The 21,401-nt window shown below is 43.0% G+C and overlaps 1 protein-coding gene across 10 annotated transcripts in view; it reads left to right on the top strand.

Moving 5' to 3' along the window:
* The window catches only part of ADAMTSL3 (ADAMTS like 3), a 353,112-nt gene that overhangs the window by 203,290 nt on the left and 128,421 nt on the right, over positions 1 to 21,401 (top strand). For all 10 annotated transcript variants that reach the window (XR_006218331.1, XR_006218332.1, XR_006218333.1 and 7 more), the window contains exons 10-14: positions 7,600 to 7,711; positions 13,010 to 13,148; positions 14,236 to 14,286; positions 14,756 to 14,960; positions 19,721 to 19,868. Coding sequence is in view for 6 of the 10 variants with exons in the window: in XM_042987917.1 (XP_042843851.1) it covers positions 7,600 to 7,711; positions 13,010 to 13,148; positions 14,236 to 14,286; positions 14,756 to 14,960; positions 19,721 to 19,868 (655 nt within the window). In the remaining 4 variants the exon portion in view is untranslated. The remainder of the gene's footprint in view (positions 1 to 7,599; positions 7,712 to 13,009; positions 13,149 to 14,235; positions 14,287 to 14,755; positions 14,961 to 19,720; positions 19,869 to 21,401) is intronic.

Genomic DNA, 21,401 nt, shown 5'->3' with positions numbered 1-21,401 from the left:
TTTTCTGTCTTCTTCTTCCTCTTTTTTTTCTTTTTCTTTTGGTGATAATGGTTGGGACTCAGAAAACTATTTTAGTCCCTCTTAGGCATATTGATTTATTTAGGATTCTGTTTTTGAGCCAAGTATGAAATTTATATCTTGCTAGAGAAATATCCAGTTCGTCTAAGTCTTCCAACTCTTCAAAGGTAATCATGGTGCGTTCCCTTATCATTAAAAAACATCTCCGTTGTACCTGTAACCATGTCTCTTTCATTCCTAAACTTGTTCACTGGTTCCTTGTCTAATTTTCGTTTCATTCAAATCATCCAAAGGTTTGTCTCTGAGACAGCCAAGAACCAGATTTTAGTTTTCCTGATTAACTCAGAGTGTTAAAAATATTCAATTTATGTAAATTTTTATTTTTCTTTCTTTTATCTTTACATTAATTTATTTTGGTACTGTATTTTTAGCTTCTGGAGCTCAATTCTTAATTCATTTTATTTTCAAACTTCTTTTTTCTCTATTACATGTATTTAGGGCATTCAGTTTTCCCGTTCAGAAGCTCTTAATTTTGTTGTAGTGCAAGCTATAGATTTTTAACTTCATGATTGGACCATTTGTATTTTGGTTAGGAAATCTTTGCCTCGTTCAGGATCAAGGGTTATGAAACTATTCTTCTGTGTTTTTCTCTGGAAGCCTTATTGTTTTACTTGTCATATTAACAGCTGTAATCCACTAAAATTGATTTTTGCACATGTTGTGAACTATAGTCATTATCTTTTACCACATCTATCCACTGACCCAGAACCATTAGGTGAAAAGATGGTCCTTTCTCCATTTGTCTTACATTCAAAACTATATGTGTGTGGGGGTCTGTTTCTGGAGTCTGTTGTGTTTCATTGATGTGTCTGTGAGTACCATTGTGACTTAATTACTGTAGCTTTGAAACAAGTCTTGATATTTGCTAGTGTGTGTTCTCCCACTTTGTTCTTTTAATTTTTTTTTTTTTAATGTTCATTCACTTTTTTGAGAGAGAGAGACAGAGCGTGAGCAGGGGAGAGGAAGAGAGAGAGGGAGACAGAGAAACCAAAGCAGGCTCCAGGCTCTGAGCTGTTAGCACAGAGCCTGACGTGGGGCTCGAGCTCACGAGCTGTGAGATCATGACCTGAGCTGAAGTCGGACACTTAACCGACTGAGTCACCCAGGTGCCCCTCCCACTTTGTTCTTAAAGATGATCTTTGATCTTCTTGACTCCTTGCATTTCCATAACAATTTTTAAGTACGCCTGCCAAATTTAAAAGATTCTTTTGGATTTCAATTAGAATTGCATTGAATCTATGTGTCAATTTGGAGAAAACAGAAAACTTTCCCATCCCAATTTTTCCAATCCATAAATATGGTATCCCCATCCATTTATTTAATTTAAAATTTTTTCTCTCAATAACATTCATAATTTTCAGTGTGTAAGTCATATATTCTAAGTTATCCCCAGTCGTTTGCTATTTTGGTGTTATTATAAATGAATTTTTAAAATTTTCTATTTATTTGTACTAAAGTTATGGAAATCTAACTGATTTTTGTATATTGGCACTGTATTCTTGCTATATTAACACTTATTAATTCTAATAGTTTATAGATTCTTTTGGATTAGGTATACACAATTCTGATACCTGTAATGATGATAATTTTGTTTCTTCTTTTCCAACCCGTGTATATTTTATTTATTTTTCTTGCTATATTGTACCACTTAGGACATTTGGTATGATATCGAGTAGATTTAGCGACAGCAACTATTTTGTCATGCTTCTCATTCAGAGGCAAAGGACTCTGTAATTCTTCATCATGTTTGATGTTTGCCATGAGGTTTTGATAGTTTATCTGATGAAAGAAATCTTTTTCTAATTTGCTTCCATTGTCACATACCAGTGTGGAATTTTTTCAAATGCATTTTCTACATCTTTTGAAGTGATGGGATATTTTTTCCTTTAAGATCGTGAACTGTTGATGTTTAAATGTTAAACCCATCTTACCTTCCTGTAATAAACTTCACTTGATTATTATCATTAGTATAATTTATTAGTAGCATTTACTTATATTTATTGTTTTATTATTAATAAAAAGGATTAGCCTTTTATGTATCACTGGGTATAATTTTAAATTATTGTATTTATGATTTTTTTGGTGGCTTTGTTCTGGAAGAGGTTTTCTTTCTAATACTGTATTCGTGTCAGGTCTTGGGTATTGATTTATACTGGCTTTACAAAACAAGTTTAGAAATATTTCCTCAGTTTTCATTCTTTGCAACGGTTTGTTTAAAATTGGTGTCATTTCTTCTTTAAATATTGGGAGATATTAAGCAGTACATTTTTAGAAGTATGCATTCAGTGTCTTTAAAATATACACAACTATTCATACTTTTCGTTTCCTTTTGTGTCAGTTTTATTTCAAGGACTTTGTCTACGGGTGCACCGTATTTTATTGCACTTTGTAGATTTTCTTTTTTCTTTCTTTTCTTTTCTTTTCTTTTCTTCTTCTTCTTCTTTTTTTTTTTTTTTTTACAAATTGCCACAAAGGTTTATGACATTCCTGAGTTGAACAAGTGTAGAGGTGCAATTTTTCCAACATTTGCTCATTTTGTGTTTCTGTGTCACATTTTGGTACTTCTCACAGTATTTCAAACTTTTGTATTATTACTATATTTGGGATGGTGATTTATGATCAGCGATTACAAGCCGCTGAAAGCTCAGATGGTTGTTAGCATTTTTTAGCAAAAAAGTATTTTTAAACTAAGGTACACACATTGTTTTCTTAGATCTAATGCTACAGCACACTTAATAGACTACAGTGTAGTGTAAACATAACTGGGAAACCAAAAACTTCATTTGACTCGCTTTGCTGTGATATTTGCTCTGTTGGTCTGGAAGAGAACCCACAATATCTCCAAAGTTCAACTAACTTTTTAAAGGTTTTTGGCAGAGATCTTTTCATATTATCTTCTTACTGTTTCTTCATTGTCTCCTGGATCTGTAGTGAGTCATTTTTCTCATTCCTGAGACCGATTATTTGTCCCTACTTTCTTTTTAACTTGATCGGTCACTTTGGAGGGCTATCACTTTAATTAGACTTTTCACAGAAACACCTTTTCGTTTACATTATTTACATTTTAGTGTAGTTTCCTTTCCGTATCGTTAATATCCAGTCTCATCTTTGTTATCTCCATCCTTCTTCTGTCTCTGGATTTAATAAGCTGTTACCTTTTTATCTTTTCTAGTTGGAGGTCAGGTCATTGATTTTCATCCTTTTTCCCCCCATAACACATGTATTTAAGGCTATGAATTTCACTCCAATCATTCCTTATATTTTATTATGCAAATGTTGATGTGAAATCTTTTCCATCATCATTCAAATTGTATTGTAGTTTTCACAGTGATATATTCCTTGACTTAAAGAATATTTAGAAGTATACTCTCCAAGTATGTAGGAATTTTGCAGTAATCTCGTTCTTACTTTATTTTAGACAGCATGAGCATGGACAAGGGAGAGGGCAAAGGGAGAGAGAGAAAGACAGAGAGAGAATCTTAAGAAGGCTCCATGCTCAGTGAAAAGCCTGACGTCGGGCTCAATATCATGACCCTGAGATTATGACCCAAGCCGAAATCAAGAGTTGGACTGAGCCACCGAGGCACCCCACTCATTATTACTTTACCACTTCATTCTACTGTAGTCAAAGAACATATTCTATGTTATGTCAACTTTTTTGAAATCTGTTAAAACTTAATTTGTGGCTCAGAACATAGCAAATATTAGAAGATATGATGTGTGGTCTCCTGTTGTTGGGCACAGTGTCCATACGTCAATGTGGTCATGTTTATTAATGGTTTTATTAAAAATTGTAACCTTACTGGTTTTTGTCTGCTCATTCTGTTAGTTACCACAAGAGATATGGTAAAACTACCACTGTGACTGTTACCTTTATCTAATTTTTTTTCTATTCTTGTTAATTTCAAATTATTTATCTTTGAGGCTAGGTTGTTAGGTACGTTCACACTTAGAGTCGTTACGTCTTCTAGTGACTTGACCACCTTACCATCATGAAACTATTTTCTATTAGTGCATTGTCTTCTGGCTTCCACTTACTCTTAAGAAGCCAGCTGTCAGTCTTATTTTTGTGCCTTAGAAGGTAATGTGTCTTTCTCCCTGTCTGCTTTTCAGTGTTTGCTCTTTGGTTTTCATCAATTTTTTAAGATTGTTTACGTATTTATGTATGTATTTATTTATTTAGCAAGCACACACACAAGCTGGGGAGGGGCAGAGAGAAAGGGAGAGAGAGAGAGTCCTAAGCATATTCCATGCTGTCAGCACAGAGCCTAATGTGGGGCTCGATCCTGTGAACCATGAGATCATGACTTGGGCTGAAATCAAGAGTCGGATGCTCAACTGACTGAGCCTCCCGGGTGCCCCTGGTTTCCATCAGTCTGACTGTGATGTAATTAGTGACTTTCTTCTGCTTGAGGTTTGTAGAGCTTCACAGCCATGGCTTGATATCTACCATCACTTTTGGAAGATTCTCATTGATTACCTCTGCAGATATAGTTTCTATGCCATTCTCTGTGTTCACTTTCTCTGGGACTATACTTACACCTGTCATGCCTACTTTCTGCTTCCTTCTTACATGTCTGTTTACTGATTCTCTCTTTAATTGTATGCAATCCAGGGGTCAGCAGATCCTGGCCAGCAAGCAGAGTGGAGTTTTACTGGAACACAGCCACAGCCATTTGTTTACAGGTTGTCTGTGGCTGCCTTTTCCCTGTGCCAGCCAAGTCAAATCACTGTAATGGGGACTATGTCTGCCTTCTGATTCTTTACAAAAATATTTGCCGAGCCCCAGTCTAATCCATTGTCAAGGCTGTCCATTGCGATACTGATTTAAGTTACTGTGCCTCGTTCTCCTAGAATCGCCACTTTATTTTTGTGGCTTCTCTGTTTCTAGTGAAATTCTCTGTCTTGTCACTTAACTTCTTAAGCATTTTCACCATCCTGTCTTAGTCCAGGCTTTCTAAAAAACAAGAGCCCAAGGAGGGAGCCGTGTGCTAACGCTGAGGTTTTAAGACCCTGGCACCGTATGGGGTATTGTGAAACACGACCTGAAGCCAAAGCTAGAATTTCAGGGGTTGGTAGCTGTATAAGTAGGTGTTAAAGTTTCTATCTGGTGATGCCACTATTTGGATATTCTGTAATTCCATTTATAGCGTATTCCACCTTTTCTGTTGGTTGTTAAATCTTATTTTTTGTGTGTGCCTGGTTATTTTTAAGTTTTTCTGTATATAGTGGGTGAAAGATTATAGATACGATCTGAGACTGGATTAATTTCTGCTTCTGGAAGACAGGTTAGCAGCCAGTTACCTTCAGCCAACAAGCGATTGAAATAATTGGAACCTGGCGTTCATTCCCTTTGAAAAGTGGCCTCCTTCCAGTTCCTACTTCTTGCTAGGATAGAGCTTTCTGGGGCTCCCAGTTGGGCACGTGGGGCATTTACTGGTACCCCCCTCGGCTTGGTGGGCCTCGAGCTCCAGTGTTTGTTCTCAGACTCATGAGTCCGATGACAGCTCTGCTCAGCTTCTCAGCCACTCAGTCACCACTTGCACGATGGAAAATGCCGGGAGCAGAAATGTGGTGCCAGAGGTGTTGCCAATGTCACGCTCGCCTCTCTGGGCTTCCTTTGTGTCTGGGGTCTTGTCCCTGCAAACGCTCACTGGCATGGTCGTTCTCTGATGCCTTCAGATACATCAGAAATACATTTTAGGCGGAGCTCTCACTCTCTCTGGCAGGATGCATCAGAGACCAGCCATTCTTCCACAGCCAGAGCACAACCCTTTCGAAGTGTTTCGTGCCTCTGTGACGCTGTGCATCCTGCCCTCCCTCCCCCCACCTCTCCTCCCCCCCACCTCTCCTCCCCCCCACCTCTCCTCCCCCCCACCTCTCCTCCCCCCACCTCTCTCCCCCACCTCTCCTCCCCCCACCTCTCCTCCCCCCACCTCTCCTCCCCCCACCTCTCCTCCCCCCACCTCTCCTCCCCCCACCTCTCCTCCCCCCCACCTCTCCTCCCCCCACCTCTCCCCCCACCTCTCCTCCCCCCCACCTCTCCCCCCCCACCTCTCCTCCCCCCACCTCTCCTCCCCCCACCTCTCCTCCCTGACAGCGTCTCGTGCTAGAGTGTTTTACCGTTTTACAATCAAGTACATCCACATATTATCTTTTAGTCAACTCTTACTTATGTTTATGAATCAGCTTTCCTGACTGATTTCATCATTACTGCTTCTTGCATCTACTCCCTCCTGCTTTTATATTCGCTCGTGTTCAATACCTTTTAATAGTTTTTTCCCTTTTTTTTCCAGTGAGGGTCTCAAGGGGTACCGTTTCAGTCGTTCTGTGTCTGAAGATATCTCTGTTTCACTGGTTCTGATAGATAATTTGATCATCGATTGCTCATAGATTGACCATTGATCTTTGATTGTTGATTGATAGTTTAGTTACAAAATTCTAGACAAAAAGTTATCGTTGCTCGGCACTTTGAAGGTGTGATTTTGCTTTCTTGCATCTGGTATTGCCTATGAGAAATCGGATGCCAGTCTGATTCTCACTGTTTCATAGTAATCATTTTTTTTTTCCTTTCTGACAACTTTTAAGATTTTTCTTTATCCCGGTTGTTGTACTTTTTAAAAATGCCTGCCCAGAACATTTTTAAACTGAGTACACCTGTCTTTCTCAAGGTCTAGGAAATTCTCAGCAATTATATCATCCAATATTGGCTTTTCATTATGTCCTCTGTTGGGTCCCCCGCTTGAAGTCCCTATGAGCGTTGGCATTTCTGGACGGATCCCGCGTGAACTCTATTTCTTTTTCTCCTCTCCTTGCATTCTGGGGGTTTCCCTTGGTTCACTCATTTGTTCAGTCAGGAGGGCAGAAAAGAAAAAAGTAGGAGGAGAACGTGCTCATTGACTGTAATCCCTCAACAGTATCTTCCCTCTTCCGTCCGCTGGCTCACGCACGGTGGCACCCCTTCTCTTTAGTTAGATGCTGGAACGCTCGAGTATATGAACACCACATATTTGTGTACATTTGCGTTTCTCCAGTTGTGCTTTCCAGAAGACCTTTTTGGAGGGATTTGCGTAAAGATGAAAGTGTAAGAATTATTGCAAGTGTTAAGAACTCCAGGCATGTGGCATGGTGCAAACAAACCCAGACTGTCTCAGCCCCTGCTCTCATGGAAATTAAACTCAGATGTATCAGGTAGAAAAAAAAAAAAAACAGAAGTTACGCGACTAAACAAAAAAAGGCCACCTACACGTTTGAGAACTCCCTTCCACGCATGGAGTTGTCTGGAAAAATGACTCTGGGGAGCCTGGTTGAAGGTCTTCTGAGCCCCCCTCTGTGGCAACCCCGAATGAAGTGTTATCACATGTTAGAATTTTTGGAAACTTCATGTGCCGGAGTTGGTCGTGAAAGATCTGAAGATCCGAGATTGCATACCTCAGTGAAGTACATTGATCTCCTTCGGAAAGCCGTGGGAAGTGTTAGACCGTTGCATGTAGATGTGTCACCATGGTTCTCTGTGTCCAGACCAGGTACACGGTGGCCAAGGACAGTGTGGCCCAATTCTTCTTCTATCAGCCGATCAGTCATCAGTGGAGACAAACCGACTTCTTCCCCTGCACTGTGACATGTGGAGGAGGTGAGGCACAGACTTCGTTCCTGAATGTTCCGAGCTCAGAGTTAGAAATGACGTACCTGTGCGTTTTTTTGAAGCTGACTGTAACATTGGTGTGGTGACGGGTGATGAGTGATCACGCGGCGTCCTGCCCAGCAGCCTGGACCGCAGTGGTGTGAACGGATGTGTGTTTGCCTTTATTCTTGGAGACAGGTGCAACGGTCTAGACAGACTTCTAGCAAAAAGCTGGAGACCTGTTTATGTGTGTCCTTGCGTTTCTTGTCTTAAGTGTCTGTAAAGCATGCATTATTTTTAATTTTCCACGGAAAACCTGAAAAACAGACCAAGCAGCTTGGTGAATGGGTCGCGTTGGTCCTAACATTTAGATTTCCACCCCGTCCTCCCTCAAGGTAGGTGCCTTAGCGTAAATTACCAAAAGGAGAAAGGGTAGCCGCTGAGTGGTAAGGGGAAACTCCTGCCCGCTGCTTGCTTAGTTCAAGGATTTCACAGACAGTGAAGGAAGGTTCTGGGCTCCACGCACGTGCTACACGTATTTACAGGCTCAGGTGGCGGGAAATCGGCTGTTTAACATGGAGAAAGCGTCTGCCTGGAGGAAAGGAGGCCTCCAGAGCCTCCGTTATAAGTCTCTTTTAATAAACTGAACTTTAAAATTGAGGAATAAATGGTTCTGAGCTCGTGCCAACACATGAACCGTGGTTCCTTGAATTGCTAGAGGGCCTTATGTGGATAACTTCCCCTAAAAGCACCAGGCAGCAGTGTTGGGCATTTCCATGTATCCAGCCACGTGCTGGGGTGTTCATCTTCACATTTATTCTTGCAAACAACCTTAAGAAAGGTCTCTTTGCGTGGCTGTATTATGTGTGAGCAAACCGAAACGTATTAGAGGTAAAGGACATACCCCCCATTTGCTCAGCTGGTGAACAGCTCCCTCTGAGCCCCCAGCTGAGTGTCCCCAGTCACTTCTGCCTTTCCTCCTTTAAACTCCAGGCTTCAGGTATCAGGGTATCAGGCTTCAGGTTCCCGGGAATCTGTATCTCAGGACTCTCTCCTCTGGGATTTAGGCTCCCTGTGAAAGCAGCAGGCAGGTGCTTTTGTGGGGAGCACTTAGCCCAGACCCCAGAAGGAGCTTGTGTTGCCGAGAAGGAAAGAGAAACAGTCTAGGGGGTGAATGGGGCTCTGGAAACCAGCTAGAAAGTTAGTCTTCCCAGCTATTTCTTCCTAGACTTGGCTTGGGCAATAGACCACTAGATTATGATTCTACAGCAGTGGTTCTCAAAGTGGGGTCCCCGGGCCAACAGCATCAGCATCACGTGGGAACTTGGCGGAAATACAGATTCTTGGGCGCCACCCTGGACCTACTGAATGAGAAACTCTGGGAATGGGGCCCATTAATCCTTTTCAACAGTCCCTCCCCAGGAAATTAGGGTACACATTCAAGTTTAAGAATCTTTGGATATCAGCTGCAGCCATATTAATCACTGCTTTTGCCATATCTGTGTCACCCCTGCACTATTATTTACTTGAGGTTTTTTCTTTAAATGGATGTTTTAAGAAATTTAAATAGAGGCATCTGGGTGGCTCAGCTGGTTAAGTGCCCAACTTCAGCTCACGTCGTGTTCTAATGGTTTGTGGGTTCGAGCCCTGCGTTGGGCTTTGCACCGACAGTGTGGAGCCTGCTTGGGCTCTCTCTCTTTCCTCTCTCTCTGCCCCTCCCCCTCTTGCTCTTTCCCAAAATAAATACAAAATAAATAAACTTAAAAAATGTTTAAATAAACATATTCACAAAAACAAGTTAATTTTACCTTGAGGAGGCAAACTGATCTCCTGCCATAAATAGAACACGATCACAAAAATAAATATGACATAAACACAATGCTGGAGATCATCTTTAAGTCCCTACCAACGCTAACATTCTCTCGGTGTTTCTCGATTCCACCGAAAGTGAAAATGTATTTTGCTGAACATTACAAACATTGTTCCGAGGCAGAGACTCCTTCAGAGCTTTGAGTCACCGACCTTGCGTCGGTGACCGCCAAGGAAACTCTTGAAACACATTTGATCTCGTTGAAAGCTGATTGAGGGAAAACAGTGTTGGGAGTTGAGACCGTGATCTGCGTAAATTCAGTGAGTCTCTCCAAACCCGGGCCTCAGATTCATTTTGGCCAAACTCGTTCTCCGAAAATGGCATGACGACATTTCCATCAAGAGGCAGGGTGGCCACAGAGCTGAAGTTCAGGGACTTGGACTCACTTCTTGGCTTTGCCACCGCTTAGCTCTGTGCCATCTCTGAACCTCAGTCTGCTCATCCATAAAACAGGATGATGCCCCTTGCAGCACTGTCGGGGAACAAAATGAGAGGACACGGGTCAAGGAGCCTAATATAGTGTGTGGCAGTTAATGGGTACTCAGGAAATACCTGTTATGTCCGATTCTAAAGAAACCTGAATTTTGTTAAAAATTCAGCATAATCAACAGGGTTGTGGCCGCCCCCCCTCCTGGCATTCTCCGGTGGTGGGTTATGAGATACATACATGACTCAGTGCTCTCAGGGTGAGTGGGACATACCCACAGATTCCCTACCTGCATGTGTTATATCCAGAAGCAGAATCCCACCACCTTTGAGTCAAGTGGACCATGGTTCCAGAGATGACCGTCTCCCATGGACCCCCAAATAAAAGCAAAGAGCGGGCAGTGGTGGGGGGGGGTATTCTTACTCAGCAAGTAGACAAAGATCTCTTTCTTTTTAATGTCTCCCCTCTCCCACCTAATCACTCAGAGAGACATTCCCATTCAGGCACATAAGAAAAAAGAGGCACTTTTTCACTCTGGGAGGGACATTGGGAATGGGACTCGGCTTAGTCAGTTGGTTAAATTCTTGGGAGGGAAACAGATGTGCCTCATACTCAGGTGCGGAAGGAAAGACAGCCCTGCTGGAGCCATAAATGGGAGCACCTGGCAGGGAAACTGTCCGCCAGAGACAGCAGTGGCTGTAAGAACAGAAGGGAAACTTTAGGCTGCTCTTGGGGTTCCCTCTACGGCCTGCCATTTTCCGCACACAGGCAGAATTTCAATACATTGGTTCATAACATAGGAAGGCAACCTGCCTTATTTCCTTCGCTTTCAGTTATCTCTGTACCTCTATCAGATTAAAGAGGAAAATTAATCGTCTCTCCTTAAATTGTAAACACCTATATGCTTTTTGTCTCCTAGAACTATGTTTCCATTTAGAACAGAGGTGTTCCTTTGCTTCGAGGAGGTATAGTCTCGTTCTGTACTTGTTTTGGAGGAAGTCAACACACACACATAAAACCCACAAGGAAAGCATTACCAGAGTTTAATTGCATTACTAATCAAGTTGCCACGATTTGTGTAAATGCCATTTCTGAGTTGTTGGGTCATCAGGCAGCTTGGTTCTCTGCTCCCTAAGGTACTGGGATGCCGGGCTTTTCTGGCTTGCCTGTAGTCATCTACGCGGGACTCTGAAGCTCAGTCTGGAGACAGTACTGGATTGATTGCCCCTGCCATCTGATATTGTAGACTTTCTGGCAGATATTGGCACCCGAGTCGCATTTTATTGACTCCATTTGGATTTTCGTTCTTGTGGTTTCAACCTTGCTTTTCATAACGCATACCAGTCCGTCCTTCCCCACGCCGTGTACGTCCAAGCCATGGCTTGCGGAATGCTGCCTAGTGGTTTATAAAATCAGATTCCTCTCGGCAATCAGGCCCTTAAATGTATTTTTAGACCTTTAGACCAACTGGCTGAGGCTGAGAGCTTAGCTTCGAGCCTTTTTTTTTTTTTCCTGAAGAGCTCATTCTGCTTTTGAAAAATTGCCTTTTTTTTTTTTTCCTTTTAAACTTAGCATGACACTTATGTAGTGACAGGAAGCCTGGGATCAGATCTTTCAGGAAGTAGAAGCATCATTTTGTGAGTTGTTTTTTAAATCTACGGCACTCATCCATTTGGAACGCTCACTTTCCTCAGAGACTGTGCAATTTGAAATTCACAGAATCGAGAGTGAGTTTTCATCCCTTCTGCTCTGAAGGATTTTGAGGCAGGGGGCGGTGTAGGGGATGGACTTTGTTCCTCCCAGTATGGACAGTGCTTACTTCCCCAGTTAGAGAAGTTCGTTGGCATCCGAGGTGCCCCAGGTGCCCCCGGACAGCAAACAAGTAAAACGCAGTGTCCCCAAGCAACAGGATATTGTGCGGTGGAAGGAGGCACCGACCGGGGCACGTGGGTGGCTCTTAACAGTGTCGTGCCGAGTGAGAAAAGTAGACAATAGAACAAGATTTAAAGTACCTATCTAGTTACAACAGGCACACACAAGCAACATTGCATAAGGCACATGCGGATTTGAGAACATGTAAACAAGAAATAGGGGTCTCTGGGGGAGTCAGGATGGGAATAGTAAAAACAGAATATGGGGAAACAGGGGGCCCATGGCGCAGGGCTGTGGGGACATTCGGGAGACCGGCCAGCAAGTGACCTTCCGCCCCGAGGTCTGAGCATTCCGTAAAGGAGTCCCTTGCCACTTTCTCGTTAAAAGTGCTAAGACAGGGCGCCTGGGTGGTGCAGTTGGTTAAGCATCTGACTCTTTTTTTTTTTTTAAAAATTTTTTTTTTTAATGTTTATTTATTTTTGAGACAGAGAGAGACAGAGCATGAGTGGGGGAGGGTCAGAGAGAGAGGGAGACACAGAATCTGACAAGCTCCAGGCTCTGAGCTGTCAGCACAGAGCCCGATGCGGGGCTTGAACCCACGAACCGTGAGATCATGACCTGAGCTGAAGTCGGAAGCTCAACCGACTGAGCCACCCAAGCGCCCCAAGCATCTGACTCTTGATCTCAGCTCAGGTCATGATCTCACAGTTTGTGAGTTCGAGTCCCACATCGGGCTCTGCACTGATGTTTCAGAGACTGCTTGGGATTATGTCTCTTCTTCTCTCTGACCCTCCCCCTGCTTGTGCGTGCTCGCTGTCTCTCTCTCTCTCTCTCTCTCTCTCTCTCTCTCTCTCGGCCACACATCTTCATCATCTTAGAAGAACCTGAAGATCATTAGAGCCCACAAACCAACCCATTTCCCGGACTGAGCCACCCAATGTTTCTGCCTCAGTTGGACCATGTAAGGACCCGGGCACTGCTGTGTGCTAGAAGCTCCCAGCGATTCCCCTGCATAGTCAGGGATGAGAACCACGGAGTTAAGTTTCTTCTGGGGGAGGAAGAGTCGTGCCAAGGGATCACTGCCGCGGGAACACGACACAGTGCGATATTCACAGGTGCCTTTTCTTTTTCCCATTAGGCTACCAGCTCAACTCGGCCGAATGTGTGGATATCCGCTTGAAGAGGGTAGTTCCTGACCATTACTGCCATTACTACCCCGAAAATGTGAAACCCAAGCCCAAACTAAAGGAGTGCAGCATGGATCCTTGCCCTTCGAGGTCTGCGTCATTGCCCTTAGTGTTTACTCTAAAAAGAAATCAGCCAACCGCCACCAAGACCAGTCCATCTTTGCAGAGTGACATTTGCACTGTGCGACCTTGAACACACGCAGGTGGCAGCTACCCGCGTCCGTAGCCCCGCTCAGCGGGGACGAGGCTCGCCAGCGCACACAGCCCTGCACTCTCCCGTGTGGCTGTGCGTGCATGTGCCCTGATATTCACCCCTCTGTAAGGACCCTCCGTGAGCATCTACACACACAACAGGGAAGCTCTCTCCATCCAAGTACGATGTCTTGTCCATCTGCCAGTCATAAATATCTTGAACTCACCGTTTTCACTTTTAAACTGGTCGCCCGTTACCCTGTGCTGACTTTCGAAGCGTTTGCATTAAGTTCAGTATAAATAATGCATTGCTCAAGCAAGTAAGAAGTTTCAATGCCAAGGCAGAAAAGCGATGCATAAACTATCCCGTTGCATAATTTAGTACCTGCTGACTTGGACTGCCTGGGGAAGTTTCCTGGCTTTCCTACAGTATCTTAAAATAACAGCCACAATATCAAGTCCTAGAATCCCCCAGACAGCTGCCAGCTGGCTGAGGCAGAAGTGTGCAAATGGAAAAGGAAGCATTCTCAGTGGATTTCATTTCCTGTCACTGAACTGCCCATTTCCTGGAATCCCAGGTGAACATAATTATGAATAGAGACCTTTTCAAAGGACAGCTTCTATGAAATAAAATGTCTTGCTAAAGAGTCTACTAAAATGATAGCATGTTAATATCATTAGCATACCAAAATAACCATCTTAGATGATGGAAAGTAGGTTTATCTGAATGAAGAGACGCTCTTCCCTTTGATTAATTCATAGCACTGGTTTCTTTATTTCCGTGTAACTGGAGATGGCGTGTGCCACGGATGGTCCCGAAAACCAAAAAAGATGGTGGGAAGTTTTGGGGAAGGGTTCACAGCACTTGTCATGTTTCGTCTTCAGTCTGAAAGGGCTCTGTCTTTTGGGAGGTCAGATCTGTATGGGTTACATTAATATGTCGATTGATTTAGAAATGACACTGTCATCGTGATTTCCTTTGTAGCGACGGGTTTAAAGAGATCATGCCCTACGACCACTTCCAACCTCTCCCTCGGTGAGTTACGTGTTTCCGTTTTCCACTCTGTAATTTGCTCTAAGTAGTTTGCAAGGAGCTGTAGTATCTGTAGCAACAGTCCAAAATATAAGAGGGACAGATACTAGATCCTTTACGAGGAGCTACGGGCAAACAGACTTCAACTCCATAAGGAAGATGTGTCAAAGAATCGGATGGAATACACTGCCTCCAACGGTCACGTCTCCCGTCACTGGGGATGTCCGGCCGTTAGAGAGGGAGCTCAGGCCTTGCAGTTGGTCAGAAATTTGAGTCCCCCTTTTATACCCGGATGACCAGTTTCCGACTTTGAGTTTCTCCGGTTCTCTAGTAATATCGTCCTTTAGTATTGATGGTCTAGAGACAGCTCAAGGAACGCTTCCGGAAGTACTTTTCGCTGTCGCGTTTGCAAGCTTGAAACAGACAAGCCAATGGCAAATAAATAATGTGTTTTTATTTGTTCGCTTTTGAGCTGGGAACATAACCCTTGGACTGCGTGCTCGGTGTCCTGCGGGGGCGGGATTCAGAGGCGGAGCTTCGTGTGTGTGGAGGAGTCCATGCACGGAGAGATACTACAGGTAGAGGAGTGGAAGTGCATGTACGCGCCCAAACCCAAGGTCATGCAGACCTGCAACCTGTTCGACTGCCCCAAGTGGATTGCCATGGAGTGGTCTCAGGTAAGATTCCAGACCAGACACTTGGCTTTTCATTTTTATCTTATTTTATTTTCTTAATTTATTGAGATACAGTTTTTTTTTTTAAGCAGTCTCCCTGCCCGGCACAGAGCCCAGTGCAGGGCTTGGACTCACGACCCTGAGATCAAGACCTGAGCCGAAATCAAGGGTCTGACTCGTAACCGACTAAGCCACCCAGGCACCCCAAGGACAGGACACTTTCACTGAAACCTCAGATTTGAACGAACATTGACTAGGTGCTATCTCTCCTTTTGTCACATACGCCCTAAAAGGTGCTCGCAAAATTAAATACCCCGTCACCTCTATTTAGGTTGCCATCTAAAAGTCTTGATTGTAAGTTTAAGTAAAAAGGATCAAAGAGTGTCATTTCTAACATGTGAATGCTGACATTTCAAAATAAAAGTGTTACAGCATTTAAAGAAAAAAATGTGTTCAGCAGAATGTAAATGCCGTGTTGATTTCTATCTTTGCCATCTTTCCCTTAAAAAGCACACGAAGAGGTCCTTCTTGAACAGTTTGTGGATAGTTTGCATTTTTCCTCCTTGAGCTCACGTTCTGAATCCACTCTCCCCCCAGAAATTTATCCCAACATAGTGTACCTTTATGCCGTAGTCTTTTATCGATTACACTCTTCTACTTTTTCCCAAGAATATATGTATAGCAATTGAAATCATTGTATTTTATTTGAAATTAATTTATTTCAATTTCCTGTGGCCATAGGCTCTAAGTATTAGGAATGTTCCCCCTCCCCTGGATCGTTATTATCACAACAATATAAATATATTTCAAATTTTGGTAAACACTTATTACACATAAAAAGTAAATTTTTTAAATATAAAATTTATTGTCAAATTAGTTTCCATACAACACCCAGTGCTGATCCCAACAGGTGCCTTCCTCAATGTCCATCACCCACCCTCCCCTCCCTCCCACCCTCCATCAACCCTCAGTTTATTCTCAGTCTTTAAGAGTCTCTTATGGTTTGTCTCCCTCCCTCTCTAACTTTTTTTTTTTCCTTCCCCTCCCCCATGGTCTTCTGTTAAGTTTCTCAAGATCCACATAAGAGTGAAAACATAAGGTATCTGTCCTTTTCTGTGTGACTTATTTCACTTAGCATCACACTCTCCAGTTCCATCCACGTTGCTGCAAAAGGCCATATTTCATTCTTTCTCATTGCCACGTAGTATTCCATTATGTATATAAACCACATCTTCTTTATCCATTTGTCAGTTGATGGACATTTAGGCTCTTCCCGTCATTTGGGTATTGTTGAAAGTGCTGCTAGAAACATTGGGGTACGAGTGCCCCTTACGCATCAGCAGTCCTGTATCCCTTGGGTAAATTCCTAGCAGTGCTATTGTTGGGTCATAGGGTAGATCTATGTTTAACTTTTTGAGGAACCTCCACACTGTTTTCCAGAGCGGCTGCACCAATTTGCATTCCCACCAACAGTGCCAGAGGGTTCCCGTTTCTCCACATCCTCTCCAGCATCTATAGTCTCCTGATTTGTTCATTTAAGCCACTCTGATTGGCGTGAGGTGGTATCTGAGTGTGGTTTTGATTTGTGTTTCCCTGATGAGGAGCGACGTTGAGCATCTTTTCATGTGCCTGTTGGCCATCCGGATGTCTTCTTTAGAGAAGTGTCTATTTATGTCTTCTGCCCATTTCTTTACTGGATTATTTGTTTTTTGGGTGTGGAGTTTGGTGAGTTCTTTATAGATTTTGGATACTAGCCCTTTGTCCGACATGTCATTTGCAAACATCTTTTCCCATTCTGTTGGTTGCCTTTTAGTTTTGTTGATTGTTTCCTTTGCAGTGCAGAAGCTTTTTATCTTCATGAGGTCCCAATAGTTCATTTTTGCTTTTAATTCCCTTTACTTTGGAGATGTGTCAAGTAGGAAATTGCTACGGCTAAGGTCAGAGAGGTCTTTTCCTGTTTTCTCCTCTAGGGTTTTGATGGTTTCCTGTCTCTTTTAGTTGGAATCAATCCAGAAAATGAGGGTGGGTGGCTTAAAAAATTGTCCATTCCCAGAATGGGTTCAGACCTGGGTTCCGCAATAATTTTATTCCTAGTTTTTACTGCTGGTTTCTTGTTCTGTTTTGTTTTGCACGTGCACACCAGGAAAACTTGTTCACATAAGTAAACAGAACTGAGGAGGATTTTCTTACAGCAAGGCCATTCCGTTCTTGAACTCCTGACCTATGTGCCAAAAGTCACACTGTGATCTATCATCAGAAATCAACATTTTTACCTCTATAACCTGCAGAGCTCATTTTCAGCTCTTAGAAGAGTCCCATCCGTATGTTTTGTCTTGGCTTTAGAGCTTTCATACCACGACCCCACATCCTCATCAATATTGTGACTTTATCGTCACTCACGGTATCAAAAGGGGGGTTGCTAACCGAATCATCTCATTTACCTTTCTCAGCTCTTAATACTTTTCATTTGTTTGCAAACATCAAATACATTCTCAGTAACGAGAATTCATTATCATTAAGGATATATTCCTCCTCCAAAGAGGAGTTCTGGAAATGGTAAATACCGACAGCATTATTAGGGTAAGTGTCCAGCTTCCTGGGGGGGAAGGGGGTGCTATGTGAGAGGAGACAATACTCCTTTGGATTGACCAGTCCTGGTGTGGTTATACCTTATCATCCATCATAATGTTTTCTTTCTCTTTGGGCAGAGTTCTTGTTTCTTTCTTGGCCGATACGCAACAGCCTCTGACAGTCACATATATTTCAAGTTGATAAATCTTGGGGTAGGGGAATCGATTTCCCAGAAATAGGGTCTAATCTCAAACCTCACTCAGTTCATTAGAATATTTGTTCAATGGCAAGAGGAAATCAGATAGGTTTCCTGATAGCCTTTTTTTTTAACTCCCTATTTTTAAAAACTCCGGTAGAGTTAGCATAGTGTTATATTAGTTTCAGTTGTACAGTATCGTGGTTCAGTGGTTCCACATCACGACGAAGTGCACTCTTACTCCCTTTTCCTTACTTCATCCATCCCCACCCCCCACCGCCCCTCTGGTAACCGTCTGGTCTCTGCCGATACCTTCCCTTTTTGGAGAAGTGAGTATGTTAAAAAAGGCCTTCCTGTCCTGTGAAACTTGTCTGTGACCGTGTAGGAAACATCTACAGACTTAAGAAAGAGTCCTTGAGCTCGATGAGTCGGTGGCAAAGTCATGGTTTTGGCAACGAGAGGCTCCAGGGTGGATCCGCTATGCCCCTTGGGAACTGTGTGACCTTGGGCAAGGTCCTTTGGTGGTGGGCTATTTGCTCATCTGTCGGAATGGGAATGAGGCTACTGACCTGAAGGTGCGTTGGGACATGAGTCCGATAACCCCCGCGGGCCGCACCTGTTCATAGTGGATGTCCTAGGACTTTCAGCCCCTCCCTCGGGTGGATCCCAGAATTGGGGAGGCCTGAAGTGTGTACAGTTTGGACTTTGAAGAAGAAAGGATGCGAAATAAAAATATCAGGCACCTCAGTGAATTTTTACTTAGAATAAGCGAAGCAGTTGCAAAATTTTAAAAAACTGACAATGACCCCCAACGTGAACTGTGAACTTTAGTTAAAACAATACAGCAGCATTGGTTCCTCCGTTGTGATAATTGTACCACACTCACACAAGATGTCAGTAATAAGGGAGACTATGGGGGTGAGTGGGGGCAAAGCAGAACTCTGGACTGTATGCTCAGTTTTTCTCTAAACATAAAATGGTCCTAAAAAATAAAGTCTATTAATTAAAAAAACCACATACTTATGCACATATGTACTCCCCAACATATGTACATAAATTGAAATGATATCCTAGGCTTTCATGACAGGAAAATTCTCCATTTGTCAGTAAGAGAACCTTCCAAATCATAAATAAATAATTCAAGGAAAAAATGCAACACAAACCATGAAAATTCAGACAAAATAGCAAACTGTTTATTTAGAAAAGTTGTTTTAATATATTTATTTCTGAGAGAGTGAGACATCATGAGCCAGGTCGGGGGGGGTGGGGTGTGGGTACAGAGAGAGGGAGACACAGAATCCGAAGCGGGCTCCAGGCTCCCAGCTGTCAGCACAGAGCCCGTCGCGGGGCTCAAACCCACGAGCCGTGAGACCCTGACCTGAGCCAAAGGCGGAGGCTTAACCGACTGAGCCACCCAGGTGCCTTGCAGAATGTTTTTATTAATTTTAACTGCTTGATATTTGTACAGTATTTTTCCTGGGCTTTGTGGCTGAATACTCTATGATAGCCTCTTCGTGTGATCGCAGTTTTGCAAGATCGATTTCTATAGACAGAATGGAAAGAAAATCCTTTAGTGTGACTGATCAGAACTTGATTTTTTAACTAATAGTTTAAAAAAGTTTCTATTTCCCATGTTCTCAAGTTGTTTTGGATAATGTCATTACAAATTTAATCAAATTTGAGAAAACCTATATCAAGTCTCTTTCATATCGAACAGAAAATCTTCGGGTCATTTCAGTTTTTCTTGTGCTGTGGCCTCATCTGAAATACTTCTCAGGTTGAGAATTGGACGGAGACCTTGCAAAGGGAGGGGCCCTGAAACATAAGAATCAGGGGAAACCAGCTTCTATCCCCTTCTTTACATACTGTTTGTCTAATGGTCTTTTGTGTTTAGTACTCACGTTGATCAGGGGCTCTCCTTGGCTTGAGTCATTAATGCCTTTGTGGATCTCCTCGTGGACAAGAATTTCACTGGCTTCTCATTTCTTCTTTGAAGTGCACGGTGACTTGTGGCCGAGGGTTACGTTACCGCGTCGTTCTGTGTATCAACCACCGCGGGCAGCACGTTGGTGGCTGCAACCCACAGCTGAAGTTACACATCAAAGAAGAATGTATCATCCCCATCCCGTGCTACAAACCAAAAGGTAAGTTTGTGGTGCATGTTAAAGTTAAATCAAGTGGTGTTTTCCCCCTCTCATTCGAATATCGCAGGATTTACATTTCAACTTAACCGTCTTAGGAAAACCGTCTTACCGACAGATGGCAGTTAGACTGTCCACCAGGTAAAGAAGCTGGACCCACTTGATAAATTGATCTGGGGGGGAAGCTGAGTGCTTATCGACTCAGTACGTTTAGAGTGGCTCCTATCTGTCTGGGCTTACACCAACATTTCTCGCTGGACACGGAATAATCTGATGGAATCCCTGCTTTGAAGAAAAAGGAGGAGGATGAGGAGAAAGAGGAGGAGGAAATTTCCCCCAGGGTTCTCATTCTTTTTTCCCCCGCAGTATTTTGTACGTACCTTCCCCTGGAGTGTATGTCTCTTGAGGGAGGGACAACATCATCTTTATCACGTGTCCTGGTGCCTACCTACCGTGGAGTAGATGAAGACTTTCGGCTCCCAATGCAGATCTCTGGATGCTTTTTGAATTTCTTCTATTATTCCTATTTGTTCCCCAGGAATGAGCAGAAATGGGTAGCATCCACGGGCCGGAAGTCTTGGCATCATCTCTCAGATATACATTCCTTTCCATACGTGATTATTTCCATGTACTTGAGTGAGGTATTACCAACCCTTATGACAAGTATTTCCTTTCTGGAAATGGAAAAAGGATTATCCTCACTGGTTGGTCCCAAGAAGTCTTCCTTAGTCTTTTAGAAAGGATGGTACAATTCTCCTTCATTATTTCTGAGTTCATTATCCATACATAGAGCCTTATAGTCAACCGTTTCACAAATACTTATTTACTCTGTCCGCCCTTCAGAAAAGCCACGTGGTTGCCCCACAAGGTGCAAGGACGTCGTCGGTGAAGTCTTTCCTCCTGCCTTGTGCACTTGATAGTTCTTTCACAGCCACCGCCTCAGGGTCTGTGATTTCCCTGAAGCAGCCCAACATTTCCTTTCTCATTTCATAACCTAGTGTGTTCCTTTCTTCATGTCTTGCGAGGCTTAAAAGCACAGAAAGGAGCGCACATCTTGCTCCCGCGTGATGGGTATAATCGGCAATCAGCTCCCGCGACAACTACACCGATAAAAGTTTGAGTAAACCTCCTCCCAGTTTTCTCAACATCTACGTTGATTTTCTCCATTGATCTCTTTACTCTTGGGCAAGGGGGATTTGTGGCAAAAGAGAGCAAGCTGATACGGTTGAAGTAAGAGCTTTAATATGTAAACAACAGAGATTGGTATTGGTTTATAGAAGGCATTTTTTTTATATAAAAGGCATTTTTATGCTTACTTGAAGAACATCTTCAGCTGTGCTATGGGATCATCTGGTTGCACTGGGATAATGTGTTAATGAAAACAATACACGACAGAAATGTTCGGTTCACTCCAGAAGCCGCTTCAGGTCCTGTGATAAAAGAGTCCACTTTGCATTTGAAAAGCGTGACTGCTTTATTGATGAAACCTTTCGCAAATAACGATCGTGTATCCAGCTGCTTTAAGCTTGTTGTTTG

This window comes from Panthera tigris, chromosome B3 (assembly GCF_018350195.1).
Source record: "Panthera tigris isolate Pti1 chromosome B3, P.tigris_Pti1_mat1.1, whole genome shotgun sequence".
NCBI lineage: Eukaryota > Metazoa > Chordata > Mammalia > Carnivora > Felidae > Panthera > Panthera tigris.
The sequence above is the reverse complement of the archived record's forward strand: the minus strand, read 5'-3'. Positions and strand labels throughout refer to the sequence as shown.